A 17,894-nucleotide genomic window follows, 5' to 3' on the forward strand; every position below is an offset into this window, starting at 1 on the left:
TAACTTTTCCAGCATGGTTAAACCCTTGACCGATTTGACAAAGAAAGGCGCTGATGTGGCGAATTGGTCCTCTGCGGCTGTTTCTGCCTTTCAGGAGCTTAAACGTCGATTTACTTCTGCTCCGGTGTTGCGGCGTCAACCTGATGTTTCTCTTCCGTTTCAGGTTGAGGTTGACGCTTCTGAGATTGGGGCAGGGGCCGTTTTGTCTCAGAAGGATCCTGCTGGTTCCTTGATGAAACCGTGTGCCTTCTTTTCCCGTAAATTTTTGCCTGCTGAGCGCAATTATGATGTCAGCAATCGGGAGTTGTTGGCTATGAAGTGGGCGTTTGAGGAGTGGCGACATTGGCTTGAGGGAGCTAAGCACCGTATTGTGGTCTTGACCGATCATAAGAATCTGATTTACCTCGAGTCTGCCAAATGGTTGAATCCTAGACAGTCTCGATGGTCTTTGTTTTTTTCCCGTTTTGATTTTGTGGTCTCGTATCTTCCGGGTTCTAAGAATATTAAGGCTGATGCCCTTTCTAGCAGTTTTTTGCCTGATTCTCCTGAAGTCCTGGAACTGGTCGGCATTCTGAAAGGGTGGTTCTTTCTGCCATTTCCCCTGATTTACGACGGGTTCTTCAGGAATTTCAAGCTGACAGACCTGATCGCTGTCCAGTGGGGAAACTTTGTTCCTGACAGATGGACCAGTAGAGTGATTTCTGAGGTTCACTGTTCTGTGTTGGCTGGTCATCCTGGTATTTTTGGTACCAGAGACTTGGTTGGTAGGTCCTTTTGGTGGCCTTCTTTATCACGTGATGTGCGTTCTTTTGTGCAGTCCTGTGGGACTTCTGCTCGGACCAAGCCTTGTTGCTCCCATGCTAGTAGGTTGCTTTTGCCATTGCCGGTCCCTGAGAGGCCTTGGACGCATATTTCTATGGATTTTATTTCTGATCTTCCGGTTTCCCAGAAGATGTCGGTTATCTGGGTTGTTTGTGACCGGTTCTCTAAGATGGTTCATTTGGTGCCTTTGCCTAAATTGCCTTCCTCCTCAGATTTGGTTTAGTTGTTTTTTCAGCATGTGGTTCGTTTGCATGGTATTCCGGAGAATATTGTGTCTGACAGAGGTTCCCAGTTTGTTTCTAGATTTTGGCGGGCCTTTTGTGCTAGGCTGGGCATTGATTTATCTTTTTCCTCTGCATTTCATCCTCAGACAAATGGCCAAACCGAGCGAACTAATCAGACCTTGGAGACTTATTTGAGATGCTTTGTGTCTGCTGATCAGGATGATTGGGTGGCCTTTTTGACATTGGCCGAGTTTGCTCTTAATAATCGGGCTAGTTCGGCTACTTTGGTTTCGCCTTTTTTTTGTAATTTTGGTTTTCATCCTCGTTTTTCTTCTGGGCAGGTTGAGCCTTCTGACTGTCCTGGTGTGGATTCTGTGGTTGACAGGTTGCAGCAGATTTGGACTCATGTGGCAGACAATTTGGTGTTGTCTCAGGAGAGGGCTCAACGTTTTACTATCCGTCGTCGGGGTGTTGGTTCCCGGCTTCGGGTTGGGGATCTGGTCTGGTTGTCTTCCCGTCATGTTCCTATGAAGGTTTCTTCTCCTAAGTTTAAGCCTCGGTTTATTGGTCCTTATAGGATTTCTGAGATTATTAATCCGGTGTCTTTTCGATTGACGCTTCCGGCCTCTTTTGCTATCCATAATGTCTTCCATAGATCTTTATTGCGGAAATATGTGGTACCCGTTGTTCCCTCTGTTGATCCTCCGGCCCCTGTGTTGGTTGATGGGGAGTTGGAGTATGTGGTTGAGAAGATTTTGGATTCTCGTTTTTCGAGGCGGAGGCTTCAGTATCTTGTCAAATGGAAGGGTTATGGCCAGGAGGATAATTCTTGGGTTTTTGCCTCCGATGTCCATGCTGCTGATTTGGTTCATGCTTTTCATCTGGCTCATCCTGATCGGCCTGGGGGCTCTGGTGAGGGTTCGGTGACCCCTCCTCAAGGGGGGGTACTGTTGTGAATTCTGCTTTTGGGCTCCCTCCGGTGGTTGTAGGTGGTAATGCAGTTGTCCCTGGGTTGCAGCCCTGTTCAGGTGTATCTGCTGATTGCAGTTCTGACTGGGGTATTTAGGCTTGCAGGATTCATTAGTCCTTGCGAGTTGTCCATTGTTTTTGGAGGTTTTGTCATTGCCTAGTTCCTCTGCCTTGCTGCCAAGTCTGCAAAGATAAGTGTCTGGTTTTTGTGGCACACATGCTGTGTGCTTAATAATTTAGTGCTATTCGTTGTTTTTTGTCCAGCTTGATTGTATCAGTATTTTCTCAGTCTTGTTGGATTCTCAGGAGTGGCAGATATACATTCCATGTCTTTAGTTAGATTGTGGAACTTTTTGTATTATCTGCTGTGAATATTTTTAGAGTTTTAATACTGACCGCTTAGTATTCTGTCCTATCTTTTCCTATTTAGCTAGAGTGGCCTCTTTTGCTGAAATCTGTTTTCTGCCTGTGTGTGTCTTTCCTCTCCTATTCACAGTCAATATTTGTGGGGGGCTGCCTATCCTTTGGGGTTCTGCTCTGAGGCAAGTTAGTATTCCTATTTCCATCTATAGGGGTAGTTAGTCCTCCGGCTGTGTCGAGGTGTCTAGGGTTTCTTAGGCACACCCCACGGCTACTTCTAGTTGCAGTGTTAGTTCAGGGTTTGCGGTCAGTACAGATTCCACGTCTCCTGAGAAAGTTTCATGCGGCTCCAAAGTCACCGGATCATAACAGATATAGGTAAATCCCCTTCAGAAAAGAACTGGGGCCAAACAACCCCGATTCATGACATATTGGTGTCAGCGGTGGGGATGATAAAAATATGCCCTCTGTGATTCGTGACAAATCAATATTAAAATTGTGTAGGTTTTGTTATAATTGTTGCCTATGCAATGTATTGTTCTGCATCTCTTTTTGGCATGAGGCACCTCATTTTATATATTTTTTTTGTTTTAATATTGAGTAGTAAATATATATTATTTTCTCATTTACCTCGTTTTGTACACTTCTTGACCCGAGATTTTCTTTCATCGTCATTATATATTAAGATCATATATTAAGATATGTATAAATGTGTGACACTGAGTCACTACTCACAGACAAGCCTAGAGAAAGGGTAGACAGGAGGTCTGAGGTCAGATACTAGAAGGACACAAGATAAAGAGCAGCAGGAGAAAGTCGTGGTCAGGTATCAGTCCAGGGTCAAATACCAGGAGGGTATGTCAAGACTAGGGAGTAAGAAAAACAGATAGTCAGAGGCCAAGTACGGGGTCAGGTACCTGCAGTCTGAGAGCGTCAAGAGCAGAAGGGATAATCCACATGAATAGTCACGACAAATCCTACATCCGGCAACAAGATCAGAGAAAGACACAAACAGACAGAGCTAAGCATACACCAAACTAAGCTCAGCTACAGCTGACACCGATCTGCTATCAAGGATGAGAGACATCTGGTGAAATGCCCGAAGGCTTCACCAGATTGAGCAGCAGGGTTGTTGATCAAAATGCTGTGAGCACAGAATGACCCAGGATCAGATTGGATGAATGGACTGCGACTCATAATACTGACAGTCCAGCATACACCAGATCCCATTGCGAGGTTGAGCCTTCACTCACAGCCTCCCTAGTCCATAGTAAAGATGAAACCATGACAAAAAGACTTCCCACATTCTGAATATGAGAACAGCTTTTCTCTGTATGACTTCACTCACGTCTAACAAAATTTGGTATACTAAAGATTTCCCACACATTGATCATGAATATGGCTTATCTCCTGTGTGACTTCTCTTCAGAGAAGACGGGATTTATGTATAAAAGATTTACCAAACTCTGGACATGAATACGGCTTCTCTCATGTGTGAGTTCTACGATGTTTAACAAGTTGTGATTTATCTGTAAAGCATTTTCCACATTGTAAACATGAAAATAGTTTCTCCCCTGTGTGAATTCTAATATGTGTTACAAGATGTGATTTTTGGTTAAAACATTTCCCACATTCTGAACATAAATATGGCTTTTCTCCTGTGTGAATTATCTTATGTTTAATAAGATTCCCTTTATTTGTGAAGGATTTCTCACATTCTGAACATGAAAATGGGTTTTCTCTTGTGTGAGTTCTCTGATGTGTAATAAGATGCGCTTTAATCACGAAGGATTTCCCACATTCTGAACATGAAAATGGCTTTTCTCTTGTGTGAATCCTCTGATGTGTAATAAGATGCGCTTTATTCACGAAGGACTTCCCACATTCTGAACATGAAAATGGCTTCTCTCCTGTGTGAATCCTCTGATGTGTAATAAGACTCCATTTAACCGTGAAGGACTTCCCACATTCCGCACATGAAAATGGATTTTGTCTTGTGTGAGTTCTCTCATGCACAACAACTTGTGATTTATGTAAAAAACATTTCCCACATTCTGAACATGAAAATGGCTTTTCTCCTGTGTGAATTTTCTGATGTTTAATAAGATACCATTTATCTGTGAAGGCCTTCTCACATTCTGAACATGAAAATGGCTTTTCTCCTGTGTGAACTCTCTGATGTTTATTAAGTCTCTCTTTATCTGTGAAGGATTTCTCACATTCTGAACATGAAAATGGCTTTTCTCCTGTGTGAATTATCTGATGTCTAATAAGATGCCCTTTATCTGTGAAGGATTTCTCACATTCTGAACATGAAAATGGCTTCTCTCCTGTGTGAATTTTCTGATGTCTAATAAGATACCATTTATCTGTGAAGGCCTTCTCACATTCTGAACACGAAAATGGCCTTTCTCTTGTGTGAATTCGCTCATGTATAATATATTTTGATTTCGTTGTAAAGCATTTCCCACATTCTGAACAGGAGTATGGCTTCTCTCCTTCATGCTTGCTTTGAGCTATATAATCTGAGCTTTTAGTAAATTCCTTGTGACACTGAAATCTTGTATCCACTTTGTCATCTGGAATTGTGGTAACAATGCAAGATTGCTCAGGAGAGGGTTCCTCATAACTAGGAGGATTATAAGAAAGTGAAGCACTGTGAAGTCCTGGAGGTCCATGAAGGGTAATGAGGTTTTCTCCATTAGCGTGCTTCCTGATATCTTCTTTTTTACACTTTAGTGATAAACTGTTATTATCACAAGAATTTCCTATAAAGATGAAAGATAAAATTCACAAAAGGGATTTTTAAATTTAATGGAGCTCAAAATGAAGACCCTTGTCAGTGAAAGTACCGGTAATAAGGAAGACAACTACATGCCATAACATTATCACAATAGGTAAAGTGAATAACATTTATAAAATGGTGACATTGCCACAAACAGACTGGTGCTGTACATGAGAATGGGTTACATACAAATTACAGACATCACTTACAGTAAACAAACTAACAATGACAGACTGATACAGAGGGGCGAGGACCCTGCCCTTGCGGGCTTACATTCTACAGGATGGTGGGGAAGGAGACAATAGGTTGAGGGTTGCAGGAGCTCCGGTGTTGGTGAGGCAGTATCTCCGGTTAGTGATGAGGTTGGCACCCTAGTTGTAGACGTGATGGCACCCCCGCTGAACGTCGGTAGCCCTAGGGACCCTAATGCACCCTGAACATCCTACACACTATAATATACACAAAAAAACACACACATACAGAAACAATTAAAGGGAGTACCCAAGATATAAATACCTCGTAGTTATTGCTGTTATGTTCCAGGAGGGATGCAGACAAGATGTGTAGTCACATTAATACCCCAACAAAGATGATATGGCCAGAGCATGCAATCACATTAATAGTCATCTTTGGGGCTACAATTTAGACAAAGAAAATCTATGATCCTTATCGCTATTACACAGTGCGTATAATATTTACATGGTCTAGAATACCACTAATGGAACGCCAATCAAATGGGTTCACAGTCAGATATCAGATGACAAGGTACTATTAGATAATTAGCTTTCTGTTCCCTCACTTCAAAAGCCTAATGCCCAATGTGATATCTTCTGTTTGCCCCCCCCCCCTACAAAAAATAGGTGCATAACTGAACATAAATTCGCCATTCAAAAATCCCACACAATATAGGTATTAATCCACTCTCCTCCTCTCCTAATTTCAGAAACCAGCACATAACTGGGTACATAATCCTGTATAAACGCCATGGGAAAGAAATTCCACACAGTCGTGGTACTTATCCGCCATTCTTAGCTCCCTCTTATCACAAAGCGTTTCACCCTTAGGAAGTATAAGGCCGGGGTCACACAAGAGAGGAATACGGACGTATTCACAAAAAAAAGCATTGCACACGGACCAATGATTCTCTATGGGGCAGCTCCCATCAGCCGTATATTTCTCGGCCGTATTCAGGATCCGAGTGAAATCGCAGCATGCTGCGTTTGTCAGCGTATTGCGCAAAAAATACGCCAATGAAAGTCTATGGGGCGAGAAAAATACGGATTACACACGGACCATCAGTGTGACTTGCAAGAAATACGCAGCGGTGTTCTGTAGAAAATCCGGTAATTCAGTGCGGTGTACAGTAACATCACACGGACAGGTTAGAATAGAACAGAGAAAATTAATGTCTACACGTAGAATAGGTCTACACGTAGAATAGGTATACATATATAAATGCATATATATATATTTATACAGTGGGGCAAAAAAGTATTTAGTCATTCAGCAATAGTGCAAGTTCCACCACTTAAAAAGATGAAAGGCGTCTGTAATTTACATCATAGGTAGACCTCAACTATGGGAGACAAACTGAGAAAAAAAAATCCAGAAAATCACATTGTCTGTTTTTTTTATCATTTTATTTGCATTTTATGGTGGAAAATAAGTATTTGGTCAGAAACAAAATTTCATCTCAATACTTTGTAATCTATCCTTTGTTGGCAATGACAGAGGTCAAACGTTTTCTGTAAGTCTTCACAAGGTTGCCACACACTGTTGTTGGTATGTTGGCCCATTCCTCCATGCAGATCTCCTCTAGAGCAGTGATGTTTTTGGCTTTTCGCTTGGCAACACGCACTTTCAACTCCCTCCAAAGGTTTTCTATAGGGTTGAGATCTGGAGACTGGCTAGGCCACTCCAGGACCTTGAAATGCTTCTTACGAAGCCACTCCTTTGTTGCCCTGGCGATGTGCTTTGGATCATTGTCATGTTGAAAGACCCAGCCACGGTTCAACTTCAATGCCCTTGCTGATGGAAGGAGGTTTGCACTCAAAATCTCACGATACATGGCCCCATTCATTCTTTCATGTACCCGGATCAGTCGTCCTGGCCCCTTTGCAGAGAAACAGCCCCAAAGCATGATGTTTCCACCACCATGCTTTACAGTAGGTATGGTGTTTGATGGATGCAACTCAGTATTCTTTTTCCTCCAAACACGACAAGTTGTGTTTCTACCAAACAGTTCCAGTTTGGTTTCATCAGACCATAGGACATTCTCCCAAAACTCCTCTGGATCATCCAAATGCTCTCTAGCAAGCTTCAGACGGGCCCGGACATGTACTGGCTTAAGCAGTGGGACACGTCTGGCACTGCAGGATCTGAGTCCATGGTGGCGTAGTGTGTTACTTATGGTAGGCCTTGTTACATTGGTCCCAGCTCTCTGCAGTTCATTCACTAGGTCCCCCCCCCCCGCGTGGTTCTGGGATTTTTGCTCACCGTTCTTGTGATCATTCTGACCCCACGGGGTGGGATTTTGCGTGGAGCCCCAGGTCGAGGAGATTATCAGTGGTCTTGTATGTCTTCCATTTTCTAATTATTGCTCCCACTGTTGATTTCTTCACTCCAAGCTGGTTGGCTATTGCAGATTCAGTCTTCCCAGCCTGGTGCAGGGCTACAATTTTGTTTCTGGTGTCCTTTGACAGCTCTTTGGTCTTCACCATAGTGGAGTTTGGAGTCAGACTGTTTGAGGGTGTGCACAGGTGTCTTTTTATACTGATAACAAGTTTAAACAGGAGCCATTACTACAGGTAATGAGTGGAGGAAAGAGGAGACTCTTAAAGAAGAAGTTACAGGTCTGTGAGAGCCAGAAATCTGGATTGTTTGTTTCTGACCAAATACTTATTTTCCACCATAATATGCAAATAAAATGATAAAAAAACAGACAATGTGATTTTCTGGATTTTTTTTTCTCAGTTTGTCTCCCATAGTTGAGGTCTACCTATGATGTAAATTACAGACGCCTCTCATCTTTTTAAGTGGTGGAACTTGCACTATTGCTGACTGACTAAATACTTTTTTGCCCCACTGTATATATACACATATATATTTGCCTGGTGGGCTCTGCACCCGGACTCTTTCTTTGTGCTGCTCTATTTTTCTATATATATATATTGATATTATATATATAAGAAAAATAGAGCAGCACAAAGAAAGAGTCCGGCTGCAGAGCCCACCAGGCAAATACCAAGCCTCAATATAAAAATCCCGAAAAATTGGAGGCAGTACACTGTTTATAGTGAAGAGGAGCTATTTAATCAGCCCAGAAGGCGACGTTTCGGTGCCACCAGGAACCTTTCTCAAGCAGTAAACATGTGAAAGTGCCGGGTATATGAAGATTATACCTGATTATAATCATTTGCATTAATCATCATTGTAAGAGCATGTATCTACACTATAATTAACATGCATACAGTGCAGGCAGTGATACAGGAATTATTCATCACAAAGTGCAGTGCATAAATATACATAGAGAAGGCAATGAAAAATCTGCATCTACACATCAATTGGTGATGATAGAACAGGTGTACAGCCTTGTTAATCACATCCATGACTTGTCCCACTCCCTGGGTAAAGGCAAAAAGATCCAAGTAAACCTCAGTACTACTAAGTCACAGCGCTTTTAAAAAAAAAAATAAATATATATATATATATATATATATATATATATACAGAAAACTAAATGTACAGCGGTGTTATAGAACGGTTATCATTCAGTTCTCATCTTGGGTTAATATAATACACCATAGTCGTAAGTCTATCATTTTCAAGCATGTTACAAAGGAACGAAACCTCAGCGCTACAATATATTCATATAATGACTGATCAGCTACAACATCTTTATAAATATAAACAGATAAACTAAACATACAGCACATAGAGGGTTAATATAGCAGCACTTTGATACTGAACAATACTTGTGTCACTATAAGTATAAACATCGCACCATAGATATGAGACTCATTCTCGAACAGGTTTTACAGAGGATTCCCGTTAATATGAGATATTAGAGGGGCCGGGAACAATCCATAAGGGTGAGAAGACCCCCCATTACTGGGGACTCACCACACAAAGAATGGGGGGGACACAAGCCTCGCTAAAGAAATGGGTCTCAACCCCAAATCCTTCCATGGATAATATTCTCCTCTGAAGCCACATCTTACATCTTTACAATAGAGGGAATTATCCCAAAATTACAGGAAGGTCTCTTGTGTCCAGAATAAATGTATCTGCATTATTGTTCGATCTCAATTTCCAACAAAACAAAAATAAAAATCACCCTGCCAATCTGAATGGGACAAGCCATGGATCATAAGATTTGATTATAATCACATTTTCAAAAAAGGAAAAAAAAATTTAAAAACAATTAGCACTAACCCAAGAAAAAAGAAAAAGATTCCAGCTGAAGCCCAAGAGACACCGCAGAGAGTAACTCATAGAAGAACTAGTATATTGCCCAGCTACGTAGTATATTGGCCAGTCACGTACTATATCGCCCAGCTACGTAGTATATTGCCCAGCTAAGTAGTATATCGCCCAGCTATGTAGTATATTGGCCAGTCACGTAGTATATTGGCCAGTCACGTAGTATATTGCACAGCTACGTAGTATATTGGCCAGTCACGTACTATATCGCCCAGCTACGTAGTATATTGCCCAGCTAAGTAGTATATCGCCCAGCTACGTAGTATATTGCCCAGCTACGTAGTATATTGGCCAGTCACGTACTATATCGCCCAGCTACGTAGTATATTGCCCAGCTACGTAGTATATTGCACAGCTACCTAGTATATTGGCCAGTCACGTAGTATATTGGCCAGTCACGTAGTATATTGCACAGCTACGTAGTATATTGGCCAGTCACGTACTATATCGCCCAGCTACGTAGTATATTGCCCAGCTAAGTAGTATATCGCCCAGCTACGTAGTATATTGCCCAGCTACGTAGTATATTGGCCAGTCACGTACTATATCGCCCAGCTACGTAGTATATTGCCCAGCTACGTAGTATATTGCACAGCTACCTAGTATATTGGCCAGTCACGTAGTATATTGGCCAGTCACGTAGTATATTGCACAGCTACGTAGTATATTGCCCAGCTACGTAGTATATTGGCCAGTCACGTACTATATCGCCCAGCTACGTAGTATATTGCCCAGCTACGTAGTATATTGCACAGCTACCTAGTATATTGGCCAGTCACGTAGTATATTGGCCAGTCACGTAGTATATTGCACAGCTACGTAGTATATTGCCCAGTCACGTAGTATATTGCCCAGCTACGTAGTGTATTGGCCAGTCACGTAGTATATTGCCCAGTCACGTAGTATATTGTCCAGCAACGTAGTATATTGCCCAGTAATGTAGTAAATTGGCCAGTGACATAAAATAAAAAATAAACATATACTCACCCTAGTCCTGGCTCCTGTGTACAGTGCACGTGGCAGCTTCCGGTCCCAGGGTTGGTATGACTATGAGTGCAGGACCTGTGATGATGTTGCGGTCACATGACCGTGACGTCATGGCAGGTCCTTCTGGCGCAGGCGCGCAAGACCTGTGATGAAGTCGCCGTCACATGACTGTGACATGATGGCAGGTCCTTCTCGCGCAGGCGCGCATGACCTGTGATGACGTCGCGGTCACATGACCGTGACGTCATGGCAGGTCCTTCTCCCATAGCATCCTTAGCACCGGAACCTGCCGGCGGACAGGACGCAACGTCGGAGGGTGAGAATAACGGGATTTTTTTTATTATTATTATTTGTAACATTAGATCGTTTTACTATTGATGCTGCATTCGCAGCATCAATAGTAAAAACATGGTCACACAGGGTTAATAGCTGCGTAACTGGAGTGCGTTACACCGCGCTCTGGTAACGCTGGCATTAACCCTGTGTGAGGGCTAACTGGAGGACCGGAGTTGAGTATGGAGCGGGCACTGACTGTGGGTAAGAAAGAGCGGTCATATTGCCGCCGGACTGTGGCCGTCGCTGATTGGTCGTGGCAATGGTCGTGGGCGTTTTGCCACGACCAATCAGCGACTTGGATTCCATGACAAACAGAGGCCGCGTCCAATGAATATCCGAGACAGACAGACGGAAGTATCCCTTAGACAATTATATAGCAGGATATACACACACACACACACACACACACACACACACACACACACACACACACACACACACACACACACATATATATGGCATTGAGACACATGGAAATATAGCATTGACTATGGCCAGAAGGAACACTGAAGCCCTCATCCCTGGATCCCCTGATGAACCCTTAGGCCGACGTCACACCTAGCGTAAGGAAATACAGTCCGTTTTTTTTACGGCCAAGATAGGCAGAAAAGTTCCTGAACAGTGATCCGTATTTAACAGGAGGATGCAATTTTTTTTTCTCCAAAAATTATCCGTATGGCATCCGTACGGCGAGATTTTCTCACCGGCTAGAGAGCAGAAAAGCCGGTAATTCAATTGCCGGTTTTTGCTATCTCCTTATCAAACCCGACATGATATGACACATGGTTACATACAGTAAACCATTTCATATCCCTTATTTTTTTACATATCAACACTAATAATGTTCCAGGTGTTTGTGTGCAAAATTTTGGAGTTGCAGGTGTTAAAATAAAGGGTTAAATCACGGAAAAAACTGGCGTGGGCTCCCGCACAATTTTCTCCGCCAGAGTGGGAAAGCCAGTGACTGAGAGCAGATATTAATAGCCTAGAGAGGGTCCATGGTTATTGGCCCTCCCTGGCTACAAACATCTGCCCCCAGCCACCCCAGAAAAGGCACATCTGGAAGATGCGTCTATTCTGGCACTTGGCCACTCTCTTCCCACTCCCTGTAGCGGTGGGATATGGGGTAATGAAGGGTAAGTAAACCATCTCTCATATCCTGTCGGGTTTGATAAGGAGATGGCAAAAGCCGGCTATTGAATTACCGGCTTTTAAGCTATCTAGCTCTGTATGAAATTATATATATATACACACACATACTGATATACATACTGTATATATACAGTTAGGTCCATATATATTTGGACAGAGACAACATTTTTCTAGTTTTGGTTATAGACATTACCACAATGAATTTTAAACAAAACAATTCAGATGCAGTTGAAGTTCAGACTTTCAGCTTTCATTTGAGGGTATCCACATTAAAATCGGATGAAGGGTTTAGGAGTTTCAGCTCCTTAACATGTGCCACCCTGTTTTTAAAAGGACCAAAAGTAATTGGACAGATTCAATAATTTTAAATAAAATGTTCATTTCTAGTACTTGGTTGAAAACCCTTTGTTGGCAATGGCTGCCTGAAGTCTTGAACTCATGGACATCACCAGACGCTGTGTTTCCTCCTTTTTGATGCTCGGCCAGGCCTTCACTGCGGTGGTTTTCAGTTGCTGTTTGTTTGTGGCCTTTCTGTTTGAAGTTTAGTCTTTAACAAGTGAAATGCTGCTCAATTGGGTTGAGATCAGGTGACTGACTTGGCCATTCAAGAATATTCCACTTCTTTGATTTAATTAACTCCTGGGTTGCTTTGGCTTCATGTTTTGGGTCATTGTCCATCTGAAGTATGAAACGACGACCAATCAGTTTGGCTGCATTTGGCTGGATCTGAGCACATAGTATGTCTCTGAATACCTCAGAATTCATTCGGCTGCTTCTGTCCTATGTCACATCATCCATAAACACTAGTGACCCAGTGCCACTGGCAGCCATGCATGCCCAAGCCATCACACTGCCTCCGCCGGGGTTTACAGATGATGTGGTTGGCTTTGGATCATGAGCTGTACCACGCCTTCGCCATACTTTTCTCTTTCCATCATTCTGGTAGAGGTTGATCTTGGTTTCATCTGTCCACAGAATGTTCTTCCAGAACTGTGCTGGCTTTTTTAGATGTTTTTTAGCCTTTTTCTTCTTGATGCTTATGAGTGGCTGCACCGTGCAGTGAACCCTCTGTATTTACTTTCATGCAGTCTTCTCTTTATGGTAGATTTGGATATTGATACGCCGACCTCCTGGAGAGTGTTGGTCACTTGGTTGGCTGTTGTGAAGGGGTTTCTCTTCACCATGGAGATTATTCTGCGATCATCCACCACTGTTGTCTTCCGTGGGCGCCCAGGTCTTTTTGCATTGATGAGTTCACCAGTGCTTTCTTTCTTTCTCAGGATGTACCAAACTGTAGATTTTGCCACTCCTAATATTGTAGCAATTTCTCGGCTTGTTTTTTTCTGTTTTCGCAGCTTAAGGATGGCTTGTTTCACCTGCATGGAGAGCTCCTTTGACCGCATGTTTACTTCACAGCAAAACCTTCCAAATGCAAGCACCACACCTCAAATCAACTCCAGGCCTTTTATCTGCTTAATTGAGAATGACATAACGAAGGGATTGCCCACACCTGTTCATGAAATAGCCTTGGAGTCAATTGTCCAATTACTTTTGGTCCCTTTAAAAACAGGGTCGCACATGTTAAGGAGCTGAAACTCCTAAACCCTTCATCCAATTTTATTGTGGATACCCTCAAATGAAAGCTGAAAGTCTGAACTTCAACTGCATCTGAATTGTTTTGTTTAAAATTCATTGTGGTAATGTCTATAACCAAAATTAGAAAAATGTTGTCTCTGTCCAAATATATATGGACCTAACTGTATATATATATATATATATATATATATATATATATATATATATATATATATATATATATATATATATATATATATATACACTGTATATATGGATGCCATACGGATAATTTTTGGAGGAAAAAACAATAAAAATCGCATCCTCGTGTTGAATACGGATCACTGATCAGGAACTTTTCTGCGTATCTCGGCCATAAAAAAAATTACAGCGATAACAGATTTATAGCGGGTTTTTATGTTTGGCAGCTGGTACCATTTTTGGGCACATGACATTTTTTGATCACTTTCTATTCTGATTTTTGGGAGACAGAATGAACAAAAACCAGGAATTAAAGAATTCATTTTTGTTTTTTATACTGTTCTGTGTGTGGTAAAATTGATAAGGCAGTTCTATTCTTTGGGTCTTTTGTTATGTTTTGGCGCTTTTACATAATAAAAACTATTTTATTGAAAAAAATATGTATTTTTGCATTACTTTATTCTGAGAGCTATAACTTTTTTATTTTTCTGCTGATGGAGCTGTATCGTGGCTTGATTTTTGCGAGACAAGATGACGTTTTCAGCGGTATCATTTATATTTACATCCGTCTTTTTGATCGCGTTTTATTGCACTTTTTTTTCAGTTCGGTGGTATGATGATAAAGCATTGTTTTTGCCTCGTTTTTTATTTATTTCTTTTTACGATGTTCACTGAAGGAGGTTAACTGGTGAGACAGTTTTATAGAGCGGGTCGTTACGGACGTGACTATACCAAATATGTGTTTGTTTGTTTTTTTATTTCCAAAAATAAATTGTGTTTATTAGAAAATAGTTATTTCGTTTTTTTCTTTATTTAGGGATTTAAAAAAAAAATGTTTACATTATTTTTTTTTTTTTTACATTGTCCCATAATCGGACATCACTGTATTATATCAGATCGCTGATCTGACACTGCACTGCAGAGCATCAGATCAGGATCTTACAGGCAGGTGAAGGAGACATGCCAGTGCCTGCTGAGAGCAGGCGCCCACAAACCACCTTCCCTGTATGACCCCGCAGCCATCTTGGGTCCGGGGGTCTCCATGGAGACCATCAGGACAAAGAGATAGCACTGCGTTGTCCTGATAAAAGCGCGCAGGGAGCCCCCTCCCTGTGCGATCCTCCTCTATGTCGATGTCACTACTGACAGCGGCATCAGAGGGATAAAATGCCCACAACTGATGCTAGCACTGACCGTGGGCGTTGCTGCAGGGTGTCAACTGTCACATATAGCTGACACCTGCACACGATAACTGCGGCGCTCAGCGTGAGGCTGCGTGATCGTGCTGCCGTAAATATACTTCTCTTTGCGGGAACGCACCTCCCGCCGAGCAGTATAGGTACGGCGCATGTCGGAAAGGGGTTAATGACTTCAGATTTATTATGTTGCAATAGTCTCCCACCGATTTCTTTATTGAAAACAGGCCCGAGTAGTAACAGAGATCCCATTCTGAGTCTGGCACTAGAACCGCTGATCCTGAATTCACCAACTTCTTTACATCTGCCAGCAGCCTTGTTGTGACCTGGGGAGACTGGATAATTGTCAGGTGGAATCTTCCTTGGGTACCTGCACGAATTGTATCTTGTAACCCTCTGCTATCTCCTACTGCTGTTTGCAGTATCCATGGGTTCTTGGATACCTCTGTCCATGCCAGAATAAAGTTGTGGAGTCTTCCCCCCACTTTCCTTGGGTCCTTGCTTATGTGCACTATTTGCTGAACGGGAAAAGGCACGTCTTCCTTTACTGCCCTTCGGGTAGCTCCATCTACCGGTCTTCCCTTTACCTTTGTATTCCGGCTTCTGACTGGAATAAGGCCTTCGAAAGGATGAAACTTTTTTAGGTTTCTCTTCTGGAAACCCCTTCTTTTCATCCGACACCCTTTCCAACATGTTGTCCAGTACAGGACCAAACATTTGAAGGCCAGAAAAGGGGATGGAGAACAATTTAATTTTAGAGTGACAACCCCCTGATCACATTTTCAGCCATATTGTTCGCCTAGCTGTATGGGCTAGCTTCTCATTCCTTGTTGCGAATCTAATGGATTCTGCTGAGGTGTTTGCCGTAAAAGCTGTCGCCATTTTGAGTAACGGCATAGATTCCAATATCTACTCTCTAGGTGTCTTCTTCCTTAGATGAAACTCCAACTCTTCCATCCATATATTCATGGATCTTGCCACAGAGGCACAGGCTATATTAGCCTTAATTATAGCTGCAGATGTCTCCCATGAGATGACCCTCTGCCTTTCTGGCCTTAGGATCTTTTAGTCATGACGAGTTTTAAAAGGGGATAGCAGTTTTCTTCTCTACCCTCGCTATAGGGATATCCACCTTAGGAATTTCCAAATTGCATGTTGTCCGACTCAAAAGGTAGACGTGATCTCAAACTTCCTGGAATTGTCAGTCTCCTTTCCACATCTTCCCACTCCTCTAGGACCATGGCTTTAATATTCATAATGACAGGGAACACTTTGTTCATACAGTTCTTTACACCTCCAAACACTTCATCCTGCATTGAGGAGTGTGCTGGTGGGTATCCGCCACCTTCATAGTATTCCCGACGGCTGATAATAGAGCGTCAGTATCTTCCCAAGAGAAAAGGTACTTCTTTTCCTCTGCGGGTACTGTAACAAATTCTTCCCTTTCCTCTTGTTCAGGGTCAGTGTAATCTGATAATTTCTCCCCTTCTGGTCTGGATTTCATCTCCCATCGTGGTCTTTTTTGCCTGGGAGCCATCCGGGTGGATTGTGGGGTGACTAACTCTGTGACGGAATTCTAAACCTCCTCTCTAATTATGGTCCTTATATCGGTCATAAATGAGGGGCGTTCATATTTAACCACCTTGACAATACACTCAGGGAATTACTGTTTCCCATATGTGTCCGGCAGTTTAGTATTACACATGGCACATCTCTTTCCTTTCTTTTTAGGTGTGGATGGCGTCATGGACCTTTTAGGGGCTTTCTTGTCCTATAAAGGAACAAGGGAAGGTACTAAGAATTATACCTTAGACAACAGTGTGAGACCCAAATTCCCAGAACCTCACTTGTACCAGGGTTTGAGCAGGGGTATCAGACCGGCTAGTGGTTTGACCTTAAATACCGGGCTGACTAGATGCACTGGAACCTCAGCTCACCCCTGTCCATACTTGAAATAATATTGTCTCACGTGTCTTCCATCTGAATCGTCAAAAGGCGGTTCCCCTTTAAATAAGGATTTGGCGCTTTTTTTTTTAGGTCTCCCAGAACTGCATTACACGATGGAACGCACGCTGGTTACTAGAAGCCTGGGTGTCATCCTTCTGTAACTGGAAATTCCTCTGAATCTTCTGCGCGTATCGGAGCCATGTACAGAGATGGACCGTGCTAGCCAAGAGCCCCTCTGGAGGGGAAGTAAAGAAGACAGCTACTGCTATTGACCATAAGGTACATGACGGGTGGTGTGTCTGACTCACCGGATAGGGGCAGAACACTAGTACCACTGCTGCAATCGGCTCTCAATACCCTGTGACTGATTGTGGATATAACCCAGAAGAAAAGGGCACAGGAAAGAGCACTTCTGTGCTGCGGTCAAGGTCAGGATACCTGACAGCATTACACTGAATAGCAGTGTCTGACGTCCAGCTATATTGTGCACAGCACCACAAACTCTGTCCTGAAGCATGTCCTGTTCTACCATATCTCCTGAGGACAGGGCAGCCGGGGCTTACAGACCAGAGGGAGACTGCTGGTGAGCATGGAGCTTCTAGTCATCCGGGAGCTGGCGCATAAAAATGGTGTAGGCCTGGATGCAGCTCATCTCTCTGCAGAGTAATGCCGGCATCTGATTCTGGAGAGGAAAGATGGCGCCGAATGCAGAAAAGAGCAGAATGAGTTTCCGCGAGACAGAAAAAAAAAAGCACACTGCTGTCCCGGATATAGAGGGAGCAAGGTGTGCTGTGATTGGATGAAAAAGGTGGACAGGAAGTGCTGGAGAGACCAAGCGACTGACTGGCCGGGATGATG

At 42.8% G+C, this 17,894-nt stretch overlaps 2 protein-coding genes across 2 annotated transcripts in view; both read right to left on the reverse strand.

Moving 5' to 3' along the window:
• The window catches only part of LOC143793392 (gastrula zinc finger protein XlCGF66.1-like), a 438,535-nt gene that overhangs the window by 230,824 nt on the left and 189,817 nt on the right, over positions 1-17,894 (reverse strand). The gene's annotated exons all lie outside the window — the stretch shown is intronic.
• LOC143793521 (uncharacterized) overlaps positions 1,455-17,894 on the reverse strand; it is a 45,855-nt gene continuing 29,415 nt past the window's right edge. The window contains exon 11 of the mRNA XM_077280563.1: positions 1,455-5,143. Coding sequence (XP_077136678.1) covers positions 3,864-5,143 — 1,280 coding nt within the window. The 3' untranslated portion in view covers positions 1,455-3,863. The remainder of the gene's footprint in view (positions 5,144-17,894) is intronic.

The sequence above is a fragment of the Ranitomeya variabilis genome, chromosome 1 (genome assembly GCF_051348905.1).
Source record: "Ranitomeya variabilis isolate aRanVar5 chromosome 1, aRanVar5.hap1, whole genome shotgun sequence".
Lineage (NCBI taxonomy): Eukaryota > Metazoa > Chordata > Amphibia > Anura > Dendrobatidae > Ranitomeya > Ranitomeya variabilis.